The 13,301-nt window shown below is 34.0% G+C and overlaps 1 protein-coding gene across 9 annotated transcripts in view; it reads left to right on the top strand.

Annotated features, from left to right (window-relative positions):
• MIER1 (MIER1 transcriptional regulator) overlaps positions 1-13,301 on the top strand; it is a 56,229-nt gene that overhangs the window by 35,461 nt on the left and 7,467 nt on the right. For all 9 annotated transcript variants that reach the window (XM_072974244.1, XM_072974246.1, XM_072974245.1 and 6 more), the window contains 4 exons: positions 4,326-4,477; positions 5,690-5,771; positions 6,937-7,031; positions 10,020-10,147. In XM_072974244.1, coding sequence (XP_072830345.1) covers positions 4,326-4,477; positions 5,690-5,771; positions 6,937-7,031; positions 10,020-10,147 — 457 coding nt within the window. The remainder of the gene's footprint in view (positions 1-4,325; positions 4,478-5,689; positions 5,772-6,936; positions 7,032-10,019; positions 10,148-13,301) is intronic.

The raw sequence follows: 13,301 nt of genomic DNA, 5'->3' as shown, positions 1-13,301 counted from the left end.
TTATTTTGTCTAAAATTCCTAAGGTAAGTCATAAATAATAAATACTTAAGCTTCCAAAAACAGAACACTTGAGGATTTTTTTTAAAGTCTATTTCAGATTATTCATTTTGGGAGAGCTCCAGAGTGTGTGTGTGTGTTTAGTGTGCAATGTGACGTCACTCAGTACTAGAAATTTTTCTTCATTTCTTTTATTTCAGTTTTCTTTTTCACATCTCAGCTTACATATGCAAAGCCTTTAGGAGTTGTAAAAGTCTCTTGTATTTTTCTTTTTAGCATTCCCTCCAAACTTATATTCTAAGTTTGTATCTGCTTTCACAGCAAAGCAGCAGATCAGAAGCAGTTAAGAGAACACTTAAAGGCCAGTAAATTTTAGTGACAGTAGAAATGTTTTAACATACCATAAACAGCTTGTGTTCACTTTGAAGTTAATTTCTGCAGCATGTGGGAACATTAAAGGTATCAATATGGAGTGACCTTGTTGTATATTGAAATTCTGTGCATGTTTGTGAATACATCATAATTGTATGGAAAAATGAATGATCCACTGGTTCTTGTTTTTTTTTATATGTGGCAAGTTAATATTATGGCTAAAGATAGAGATAACCCAGTTTTTAATCTTTATTTGAGTCTCGCTTTTCTCCCTGAGGGTTACAGTCAGTCCGAGAAAAACAGCCCGTAGTTGGCAGGATTCGAACCTGCACGGGGAGACCCCTAAAGATAATTTTAATTATCTCTTAATATGTTTTATCTTTTTAACATGTTTGGACTATCAGGTATGACAGTGAATAAAGGATCACAGTCTTTTTTAATGTTTTTTTCATTTTTGGTTTAATGTTTTCCATTTGAACATAATTTTGGAAAGCAATTATACGTAATATTTTTCAGGAAAAGCTGCGATTTATGAAGCTTTCTTACTTTGAGAATTTAAGAGTGTTATAATGTATGAGAATCAAATGAGATTTAGTAGGGTGACCCTGCCTAGAAGGAGCCAACTCTGGTTCAGGCCCTTCCCTCAGCTTTGTAATTCTAGGAATTCAGATTTTTGTCCTAATACCCAGAATTTGCCTCCACTTAGCTTGCCCTGTGCACACAGACCGAACTCTTGTGAAACTGTAAGGTAAACCACACTGTTAGAAATAAACCTGTCGAAGCGACAGTGCTGTTCAGTGCATTTTCCCCTTATAGAAAGACTTCCACAGGATATTTGTCAACAGTTTGGTGAGCACATTTGGTTTGGGTGGTTTTGACGACAGCGCCACAAAACTAAGGATACCTTGATATCTGCACTGTAAGAAGCTATATGACAGATGGCTTCGATTTTTTTCTTCACTGATACAAAGAAACCCTTATTACTGAGTACCCTGAAGAAACGTTGTTAAACTTCCTCTCTTAAATTTATGTTAATTACTATTTATATTCAACATATTGTATTACAATCATTTGGTTATTCATCTTTGTATCCTAGGATAGTCTTTGTCACACAGGCACTTAGTAAGCATTTGGTGGCTAAAATTATTAAGTGGGTGCAGAATACTGTTAACCGACATGGAGTCAGTAAACTTGGAATGGTATCTAGGCATTTGGTTTTGGACGTGTTACTTAACTACTTCTTTTTCACCTCCTCTATAAAATAGCAATAGAGTATTTATAGAGCTTATTGCAAGATTTACATGTGATGTTTTTATGTGTAGTGCTTAGCGTCATAGTGTCTGGCACATAGAAAATGCTCAGTAAGTGGTATTAATATTCAGTAGGTGATTAATCTTACCCATTATGTTAGGTTTTATTATTCAGATTTTCAGAAAGTATTAATTTATGCTCTTTTGCTTGCAAGTGATAAAAACTGAGTTCAGTTGGTTTTAGCAAAAAAAGAATTACCTGATTGCTTTACTGGGAAGTTCTGGCTGGTCTGGCTTCAAATATAATTGGATTCAAGGGTTGTTTTTGTTTTTGTTTTTTTATGATATCAGGTGTCCCTCCTCTCCCTCTTTCCTTTATTGTCAGACAAGCTTGGCTGGCTACTGGGAGCTCATGACCTATATTTTTCACTGTCCTAGCCAGGAACCAGGAAAAATGAACCCTTCCCCATCCCTCTTTGCTCCAGCAAAAGTCCTAGAGAGAGCCTCTATTGACTCAGCTTGAGTCATGCCCAGCCAGGGTAATTATTGTGACCCAAGAGATGAGTGTGTACTCTGGTTTGACCTGGTTCATTTATCTGTTCTTAGGGCTCCAGGGAGCAATGTCAGCCCTGCTCAGACTGTGTGGAAAAGATTTAATTCCCAAAAAAGTGCTGGCCAGATGAAAAGCATGATTTTTCAGTTATATGGGTGTTTTATTATTTCTCTATGTACTAAAACCTGAGTGAACACTACAGCTTTGTGATAACACTGAAGAATCCAGACACTGGTAGACATCTTATAATGCTCGGGATCCCTCTTCCCAAACCAAGGATCACCTGGCCTAAGGTGTCAGTAGTGCTGACATTGGGAACCCCGGACTAGATTAGTTGAGAATTAGATGAGCTACTCAGAAAAAAAGTCAAGAGAGAGAAACAGGGTATTCCCAAATTTTCTTGCTTGTGTGACAAAAGTTTTAGAGTAAGTAAATGATGGCGAGGAATTATGAAGCAGTGAATAGCAAAGGACCATGTGAATTGTTCTTTCTCATGAACATTTGATGAATTACTGATTTTTAAGTTACTTACTGAAAAGTGAACACATGCGTTACCCTTAGCTGATAATAATACTGTTGAAAAGGCAGTTCAGTTAACCTACACATAGAAAAAGCTCACTTAGACAACTTAAAATTCATGTTATTAATCACAGTGTGACCTTTTAAGAATGTGGAAGTTTCTGTTGTCAACCTCATTATTACACCTTCTGATTATGGGTCAGCATTTTCATCCTCATAATACATTGATTAGATACAATTTTTACTTAGGCATTAAAAATGCAATGATGCCCTTTTTTTAACTGAAACTGGAGGTTAATAAATTTGTCTTTTCACATTTATTCATATTCATTGGGAATTAATTTCTCAGCTTGTAGAAGTTTATAATCTTGTGGTGGTAATTTCTCAGTTTTCTACATTAGTTGTCCCCACCCCCACCTCCAGCACACACATAATGACCTTTGTTAAATTATTTTGAACTCATTGTGCTTATCTAACTAGCTTAATTTGATTACTTAAAATGCTGTGAGAAGCACTTCCCCACTTCTCCAGTTAACTTGTGTTAATATACTGGGTGAGCTTTTTACCTTCTGAACTCTTTCACTAATTTGTAATCATTTGCAAATTATATCTTTCAGTAATATAAGGTTGATCATGGTTGCTTTTTAAAAGTTTTAATCTTTAGGCTTATTAATTCAAGAATGAAATAGTTTCAGAAGATGCTGTTAAACATTTCAGTGATTGTAATCTTTCAAAATCCAGCATGTTCATAAGACTATGTAATTATAATTAAGAGTATTTTTTTCCTGTTGCTGTCATTTATGGAGGTTCATGTCATATTTACAGAGGTTATTTCTCCTCTGCATTTTAGTGTTTTATCACAATAGTGGAGTTCTTCTGAATTTCTAATGTCTTAGCATTTAGTCATTCTGCAATAGACATTTAATAAATATCAACCATTGCCTGATTTATTTAGATCATAGTCAAAAGTCGTATTTTATTTTTAACTGGAAAGTAATTTGGTTTATTTCTAGAACCAGTAAAGGCTGTGTGGTATATTCTCTGAAAATGCTAATTGTTTTCACCTCATTATTGTTTTTAGTATATTGTAATTGCATAAAATGAAATATCATATTCCCAAGGTTAGCCTAGTCACAATTCTAGGAATTTGGCTTGTCATTTGGCGCCATCTGGTGATGTTTGTGTACTCAGCATAAATAAGAATATCTCTGTATCCTGTGGCTACTTGGGACTTCCAGGTTGTGTCAGGATTGTGTAAATTGCTTTAAATTCTCACAACTGTGTGTAATATGGTTGTTTTCCCCATTTCACAGATGAGACAGAGAAGGGAAGTAACTTACCCAAGGTCATATAGGTATTAAGTGTTGCTAGTGCTGTTCAAACCAAGAGAGCTTGGAATTTGGTAAACTCAAGCTAAGAAAAGGGCACAAAGTGGTACCTGTCTGTTTAGACTGCTTTAATCACTGAAGCTATAAATATTGCCCCAAAATGAAGTCATGCAAGTAGTGTGACCATACTTTACCTCTCAGTTCTTAACATTTTGGCTCTATATATGAGTTATTTGTTCAGTGATACATTTAGCACAAACTGTCAATTTTTGGCATTATTTTTAACATTATGTTTTATGAATTTAGTATATGAAAATGATGATCAGCTCCTGTGGGACCCTGAGTACTTACCAGAAGACAAAGTGATTATATTTCTTAAGGATGCATCTAGAAGGACAGGCGATGAGAAAGGTGTAGAAGCAATTCCTGAAGGATCTCACATAAAAGACAATGAACAGGTATGTGAATAAGAAATAACTTATAATTTTCCCAAAGTAAATTAACCACATACATTTACGAGTGTAAGTGCTATCACATTTAATGTTACTCCTATACAGATGGTCCCTGACTTAATAATAGTTCAGCTTAAAAACTTTTGCCTTTACAATGGTGTGAAAGCAATATGCACGCAGTGGAAAGCATACTTTAAGTTGTGAATTTTGATTGTTCCACGAGCTAGTGTTGAATCTCTCTTGTGATACGGTGGGCAGTGGCAGCAAGCTGCACCTGCTGGTCAGCCATGTGATCGTGAGGGTAAACCACTGATGAGACTGTTCTGTACCCGTACAGCTAGTCTGTTTTTCACTCAGTACCGTATTCAGTAAATTACATGAGATACTCAACACTTTATTATAAAATAGATTGTGTTAGATGATTTTGCCCAACTGTAAGCTAAGTAAGTGTTCTGAGCACATTTAAAGTAGGCTAGGCTAAGCCATGATGTTCAGTGGAATAGGTGAATTAAATTTTCAACTTACAATATTTTCAACTTAGGATGGGCTTTTTGAGACCCTCCATTGTAAGTGGAGAAAGATATGTAATGTCATGGCAGGGAGTTTGAGGTATAATCAGCATAGATATATAGTGTTAACACACACAGTGGTATGATTTCAGCTCAAACAAAAATTGGTATTTTGCCTGTGTATTTATTTTTATTATGCTTTTTGAACTCCCTTTGCGTATCCCTGAGAATCTATGGATATCATGAAGTTGGGAAAACGCATCTGGGATAATATTACTCCATACATAGTGGACCATTGCCTACAATGAACCAAATAGTAGTTTTATACAGTTTTTTACCTTTTCTGCTAGTATTTCTCTTTACTCATTTGTTTAAAATTATCTTAGAATAGGAACCCCAAAAAGCCAAAAAGAAGGGACTTGTGATGATTATAAAATGATTTTTTTTTAATTTCTAATTTCCTAGAATACCATGGCCAAAAGTAGAGTATTTGTTTATCCTGTTTTCTACATATAGGGGCAGTCATTTATCAAGAATGAATTTATGTTTGTTTTTCTTTAGTGTTCTTTATGTTGCATTCACTAGAATTATTTGTCCTCCAGAAAGGATGAAAACACTGGATTCTAGAAAAGCCTTTACTCTCTTAAGAAATTGCAGCCTTGAATTGTTGGTAGTCCAAATCACATATTGAAGCCTTTTGTTTTTCTAGGCATTATATGAATTAGTTAAGTGCAATTTTGATACAGAAGAAGCATTGAGAAGATTAAGATTTAATGTAAAAGCAGCTAGAGGTAAGAATAAATATTAAATTTTTGTTTTCAAGATATAACAGAAATTTAAAACATAAGCTTGTCAGTTTATCTAGGTGTATCCTAAATTTAGTTAATACTGATCTTTCTGAATTCAGTAAATATTTGCTAGATAACAACTTGTTATAACTTGTTAAATTACTTGTATAAACACAAGTATTATACAAGGCATTATGGGGAATGGGATTAATATTGTCCCTTTATGAGAAAATAAGGCCATTTAAATTAAAAAAATAAAAACACATAATGCCTTTTAATTTCAGGGCATTTTTATAAATATTTTCTTATTTGATCTTGGTGTAATGATCTTGTGAGCTAAGTAATGTGACAGATGTTACTCTCACTTTAAAATTGATGAGAACCAAGGTTTCTGAACTGAAGTAACTTAGCTGAGGCAAACATAATTCATAAATAATGAAGCCATAATTAAAATCCAGGTTTTTGATGTTTTTACTCTAAATGGCTCCCACCCCCATTTCACTAAGAATACTGTTTATAAATCACGAACAAATGAAAGATCATTCAGTTCATTCAACAAAAATTGGAAGGCTTACTAAATTGTGAGGACATAACTATAGACAAGGTCCCTGTCCTTGTAGTGCTTAGAGCCTAAGTAAGGAAGCTGAAATATGGGAGTTCTTCCAAGGAGAATTAGAGTGTGCAATTCACATTTATTGCAGTGGGACTTAACCTAGTTAGGGGAAAGGGTGAGGGTGTTAAAGCCTCTAGAACAAAGTGATACTTTTCCTGGGATGTAAATAAATTAGCTAGGTGAAAAGAGGGTGAGATAGGATGCAGGAAATAAGTTTTTAAGCAAAGGGAACAGCATGCACAAAGTCTGAAGTAAGAAAGAACAATGATTTTAAGGAATTGAAAAGTGGCAGGTATAGTTGGATCATAAAGTATAAAGTAGAATTGGCCTAAGCTGAGGTTGGAGAGTTAGGGACCAAATCATCCAAAATGTTATTAAATAAGTTTTTGTCACTTTATCTTTTGCAGCCATCATTAATAGAACTCAGGAGTAAAATATTTACCTAGTTGTTACCAGAAAGTTACATCTTTATAATTTTGTTAATATATGCAACATTTGGGAGAATATTGCTTAACAGTTTCCACTCTTCTCCCCCACCCCCCTCCATTTTGTCAGAGGAATTATCTGTCTGGACAGAGGAAGAGTGTAGAAATTTCGAACAAGGGCTGAAGGCCTATGGAAAGGACTTTCATTTGATTCAGGCTAATAAAGTAAGTAACAGTATATGTTGTCTCTTTTACAAAAAGAAATTTAGTTAACAACCCATCATCTTATATCTTCTATTCTTATGTTATATTTTCTATTCTATTTTCTAGTGTTAAAGGTTCTATAATGAATTTTTTAATATTTTGGTATTTAGGGAATTATAATAAGCATGCCTAGACTTCATGGCAGTTATTTGCCAAGTGACTGTTTTCAGTGCATGATATTGGAATTGGACATTTATAAATATGTCATCAACTTCCAGATGGGATGTATGTGTACAGTGTAATTTTTTAAAGCTATTTTCCACAAATTTGTGACAGATTTTTTTTTAGGAGGGTCTTTAAAATAATTTTGAAACTTTAAAGCATTTTTAATATGACATTATTTACGATTAAAATATTTTTTTACGTTTGCTTAAGTTCTGAGTGGTCTAAAATCAGATACTTAATACTTAATTTGGTTTTAGTTAAGATTTAATTTTCTAGAATATCTCAATAAGTCAGTTTTATTATACATTATATAATATTAAAATTTGACAATTTAGCATAATTTATCTTTCCATATTGATATCAGTCATACAATGTCAGTGTATACCCAAAAGAACTTCATAATTACTTGCAGATTTATTTTTAGGCTTAATTTTCTTAAATGGAAATCAGGTAAGATTTTTAATAGTAACTGCACAATTATATAGAATAGAAAAATGTGTTCCTCGGGGAAATCAGAACAGGCAAAATTAAAATCTCATAGTTTAAATGTAAGAAATTTAAGTAATTTCTAGACTTATAAATATCACATTTTTAGTGAATATAAATGACAAGGGGCTTAACTTTACGTGTTTCCTTATCCTTAAGGATGGTGTCTATGATATGTGATGTCTTGTCTAGGATGATGTGTGTTTTTTGTTTTCTTTTTTAGTATTTTATTTATTTATCATATTACTTAATTATTTTATTTTGGCAGGGGGTGGGAGAAGTTAACAAGTTTATTTTTTTGAGGTGCTACTGGGGAACTGAACGCAGGACCTCATGCATGCTAAGCATGCACTCTACCACTTGAGCTACACCCTCCTCCTAGGATGATGTTGAAAGTATCTGGGCTGATGTAGGCTTGCATCTGAGGCTTTAAATATTAAGTCTGTCATCACATTCACTTCTTTATACCTCTGGATGTGATTGGATGGTGTTCACTTGATTTGTTTCAACACATATTTAACAGTGTCTGTTCTGTGTTCCACAAATTAAATAGTTGTTTACAAATCATTTAAATTCATTTTCCTCAATTTTGTTGTACTTTAACTAATTTACACTTGATTATCTTATTGCATTTTGGTACTTGACATCAGACAACTAATAAGAGAAATTTTGAGTCTTAGCATTGTTGTGAAATGTTGTGTCCAGATCATCTGATAATTTCCAACAGTGAATACTCAATGAAAGGAGTGCATGATGCTAATGACTGGTCATGTGCGTTTCTGATTGTAAAAAAAAAACACTGTCTCATGGTTGAAAGGGACAACATTTTGGATAAGAGTTTTCTAGCATTCCTGCTGGAATTCAAACACCGTTGACCAAACCACAGTGGATTATCTACAGAGGGGACCCCTGGGATGATAAGCTAATATAATTAACAGGAGGTACCTCCCAGCCTCCAAAATCCTTTTTTAGGGAATAAGGACTTACTAGGTGACTTAAGACATTTTTTTGGCTAGTAGTTTTAACATAATACTGAAAATAAGACCTTGATTTGTTTTTAAATATTTGGGATGGTGATGTTTCAATATTACGGAAGTCATCTGACCTGTATTTACTACATTAGTTGTTTCAGTGAACAAAGGGAGAACAATAATTTAAAAAGGAGAATAGTTCAGTGAAAACATTAAGACTTTGTTTTTATACATGGAATTGAAGTTTGGACCTTAATCATAGATTGTATTATGCAGACTTACTTAATTGAGAATTTTTCATAGTATTGTTAACTTTTGCATGCCATAAAAAATGTCTTCAATTTTTGCTTTGAATAAAATACAATTGACTTGGGTAGTGTCTTCTAGAAATAAGATTCTAAAAAGGAGGCAAAAACAGTTTGAGCAGATGATTGGTTTTTTGTTTGGGGTTTTTAAAGCCCTGATAGCTTTATCTTAACACAATGTGGGCCAGAGTTGTAAAGTGCAGGAAGAGAGGAAGAAAGAAAAATATGTCAAATAACAGAATAAGGACATCATCAAGCTGGCCATAGTCAGTCCAGCAGGATACCTACCTACTTCAGGATTAGACATTTATGAGTTAAAGCATATCGTCTTGCATCCCAAACACTCAGATACCTTTTTTCCTTTTAAACTCCCAGTATTTTATGTGCATCAACCCTCCCAGCTCTCCTGGTGAAGTAGCGAAAAGGGGAATTTTGTCAGCATGGGATTTGCCAGTCCCATGTGTTTATGTAAGGGGAGCCATTCAGTTGCCCAGATATGTACAGCACAGTGAGCCACGGGAGTAATTTAGTAAACAGAATATTCGCATTGTTATAATAGCTTTTAACTGACTGGAGTATTTTGAGCCTTTCTAGAAAGTGAGTCTGGATCAATGTTGGGATTAGTAAGATAATCCTTTAATTGAGAATTTAAAGGCAAATTCCCTGGGTGCTCTCTGAGTAAAAGTGTTTGCAAACTGTTTATAACCTTAATTTTAATTCTAATGCCACTTCTGGACATTTTCAATAAGAGTATTTATTTTTATAGTAAATGAAGATGATAGCCTCTTTAAAAAAGCATAATGCTAAATATCTGAAGACCTGTTGCCGATGTATTATTTCTCTTAATGGGAGGTTAGAAAGAATAGTTTTTTAACACAGCTGCTACAGTGTTGTATTTTATAACAAGTATTATATATTATTTAAAGACCAGTTAAATTTGTTTTCAGACTTCAGATATTTTTCATGAAAAAACTCCTTTAAGGAGGAGATGATTCTTAAAAACAAGTACTTGTTTCTTACAGGTTCGAACAAGGTCAGTTGGGGAATGTGTAGCATTCTATTATATGTGGAAAAAATCTGAACGTTACGACTTCTTTGCTCAGCAAACTCGATTTGGAAAAAAGAAATATAATCTTCATCCTGGTGTAACGTGAGTTTATTTTTTCTACTGAGTCATATTTTTCCTAAGCTTTTCTAAATTTTTCTTGAGAAAATTATAACTTTTAGGTTCTTTCTTAATAGGATAAGAACTTACATTAATTTCAGTTTATCCATTTATCTACATCTTCATAGGGCATTAGACTTTTCAGTGTCTTATAAAACATTGTAAACTACAGTTGATACTACTTGAGACAACAAATTTATCAAAGCAAATGGTAGAGTGTATGTTTTCAGTAGTATTCCTGAGAGGAAATAGATCAGAACAGCTGTGAAAGCATGTTTTTGTTAGATTCTATTCCATTCAGTATAAGCACATAGAGTTTTGATCTAATAACACTGAGAGAGCAGTGAGACTAGGAAAGAGAAACTATCTTTATAAAAACTTACAGGACCATATGCCTAACAGAGACCTTTTAAAGAGGAAGGGAAATTAGTATTTTTCCTTGCCCAGCCTATTTTTGATTCTGGAACCAAAGTAAAATTTGGACATAGATGATATCAAAAGGAAAAGACATAGGGATATTATAAGTCAGGTCAAATTGCATTTTTGTTGTTGTTGTTGTTAGAGATTTTTATAGAGAAAAGAACATATGCATGATGGCTTCCTTTTTCCTGGATATCCTGAAACCTTTTCCTCTAACAGGAATAATATTTAATATTAGTAGTGCAACTTTAGCTAACTCCCAGTGATAGAAGGTAAGTGGGTTGTTACTACGTCCACTTTTTAAGCAAAATGCCTTGTGTGTCTAATCCAGTCCCATGCACCAAAATTCTCTTAGCCTCGTTGAAGTGAAACACTGTCCTGACTACTACTAGTAATTTGTTAGTTAAGTCCATGGTACATAGGGTATCGAACCCTTCATTTCACAAGAGTTGTTTTAACATGCTGATCAATTGTTATCGTGGAATTAACTTTACCATACTATCCTTGATTATTCCCTAATGTCTATGGAATAAAAACAATGCAAAGTTGTGGCTTCTTTGGTCATTGTGCACCAGTGAAGTTCTTAAGCCTGACCAAAGATGTGCTTAAATGCATATTTGCTTGTGCTTTTTGAACTCCTAGGCTGGACTGTTTCTTGATCATGTTCATGTAAAGGTGTCTCTGCTGGTTACTTCCTTGAAGGATCAAGCACTCTTAAATCCAAAGCAAAATTATCTAAAAGAGAATAAATGGGTATGATTGTCCCTGAAAATCATGAGACATCAGACTCTGTGCCTCATTCCCCATTATTCAAAGTTCATAATGGCTACAGTAGAATTTTATATATAACAGTATTCCAAATTTTATCTAATTGCTTACTGTTACCAATTTATAGTTAATTTTTTTTCTGGATTATTTATTGGTAATATTGATACGGCATAGTGATGTAGAAGTAGATGCAGCCATCCAGTTTTCAGAGTATAGCTTAGGATAGTTTTCAAGCTGATCTATAGGGAAAGCAATAGTAACATCTTTCATTTTTTTCACCCATTTCAGAAACAGTGTTCACACATGAACTACAGGCAGTCTGTCATCATCAGCAGTAAAAACATAAGAATTGCCATGCTGGGTCAGACCCATGGTTCATCCAGTTTTCTCTTTCAGAAAGCATCACCAAGGGAAGTGTTGTGGGCTGGCTTAGTTGGTCCTCTGTGATGTCAAGCTCAACAGGTTAGGTAGGGATGTGCCGCCAGACGTTTCAGTTTTTCTCATGATCTCTCCATAGTTTCTGAAAACTTGTTGAGGAAACTATCTGTAACCTTGATTCTTAAAGGTTTAAGTATTTTGTAGGTATAGTAGACACAGTTAAAAGTCATTCCATATTTTCTATTTCCTCAGGCTTTAAGATTTAACAGTATATCCCCTCGTGTTATGGTATGAAATGAACAAATGTTTTTCCCTCTAGGCAAGAATATTATGTTTTGTAGGCTTTTGTTATATCCCCTCCAGATCTTTTATGAAGTTTTCTTTTTTTTAACTGAAAGAACTGTAACTTTTTTTTTACTCCTACGCATCCCTTTTCCCTGTGTTATATATCCCCACAGAAGCTATGACCAGACTGTGTATTATTTCCAGGTGGTGAGAAGTTGTGGTTTCTCTGTAGACATGGAGGTATTCTTCTTCTTTGCTTCCAGGACTTTCTCTTCTTGTTAATAGTTGCACTTTAAGTGACTGCACAAAACATTAAGTTAATGCCTTTAGACAAAAATTTGAATGAATTTTTTAAATCTTCCTCTTTAGTTAAAATCCATAGTTAGGAGCAGATTTATCCTGAACGTTATTTGTTTATTTTTCTGTTACATTGTTACCTTCCATTTGCTCACCAGAATGAAGCACATTTGCCACTTTACTGCCTGTAAATGGCCTTTGAAAGATCCTACTATGGATTCTCTCTATTCACTACCTGGAAGAATTGGCACCCATATGCGAATTGGAGATTTCACTGTAACAGCCTTGCAAATAATTTTTTTTAAAGTAAAAATTAACTCAGCATAAACTAAAAGTCAGTGCTACTCCAGCCTCCTGGTGGTCTCCTGACTCTCCTCCTTCCCTAAGCATTCTGGATGCCATTAACTTTTAGAAGTAATAGTACTAATTCTTTTACTGTACAATTGTTATATTCAGAAATTTAAAATATTTTTGGTATCTGGTCAGTTCTAACTTCCTTAGAGTGGCTTGTAACATCCTCCATTATCCATTCTCACTATGCCAGGTTTATTTCCAGCAATTTTTTCTGATGCGTCATCTTTTTCTGAGCTTCTGAAGTCCCTTGGCATTGCATTCATCATGCTTATTCTGTTTCTTTGTGCTTCAGATTTGTTACATAATTGTTCTGTAATGATGAATGATATAAGGCTGAAGAGGTCTTAAAAGACCATGAAATTTAATTCCATTTATAGATGAGGAAAATAAGGCTCCTCATTAACGTTAAATTGATTAGCTTGTGGTTGTATACATTTCTTTGATATGTGTTAGTTTTGTACCTCATATTGTTGGAAGCTTCTTAAGACAGATTCCACTTCCATATATTACAAACTACACATTTATAATATACTTCCCTGTATATAAACTACATTGTGGCCAGATTAAGTTTCAAGACTTAAACTACAGATAATAGCCTGTGGTAGACTGTGACAACAGACTTACAGAAAAGTCCCAA

This window comes from Vicugna pacos, chromosome 13 (assembly GCF_048564905.1).
Source record: "Vicugna pacos chromosome 13, VicPac4, whole genome shotgun sequence".
Taxonomy (NCBI): Eukaryota; Metazoa; Chordata; class Mammalia; order Artiodactyla; family Camelidae; genus Vicugna; species Vicugna pacos.
Note: the sequence above shows the minus strand (reverse complement) of the source record. Positions and strands in the feature narration are given on the sequence as shown.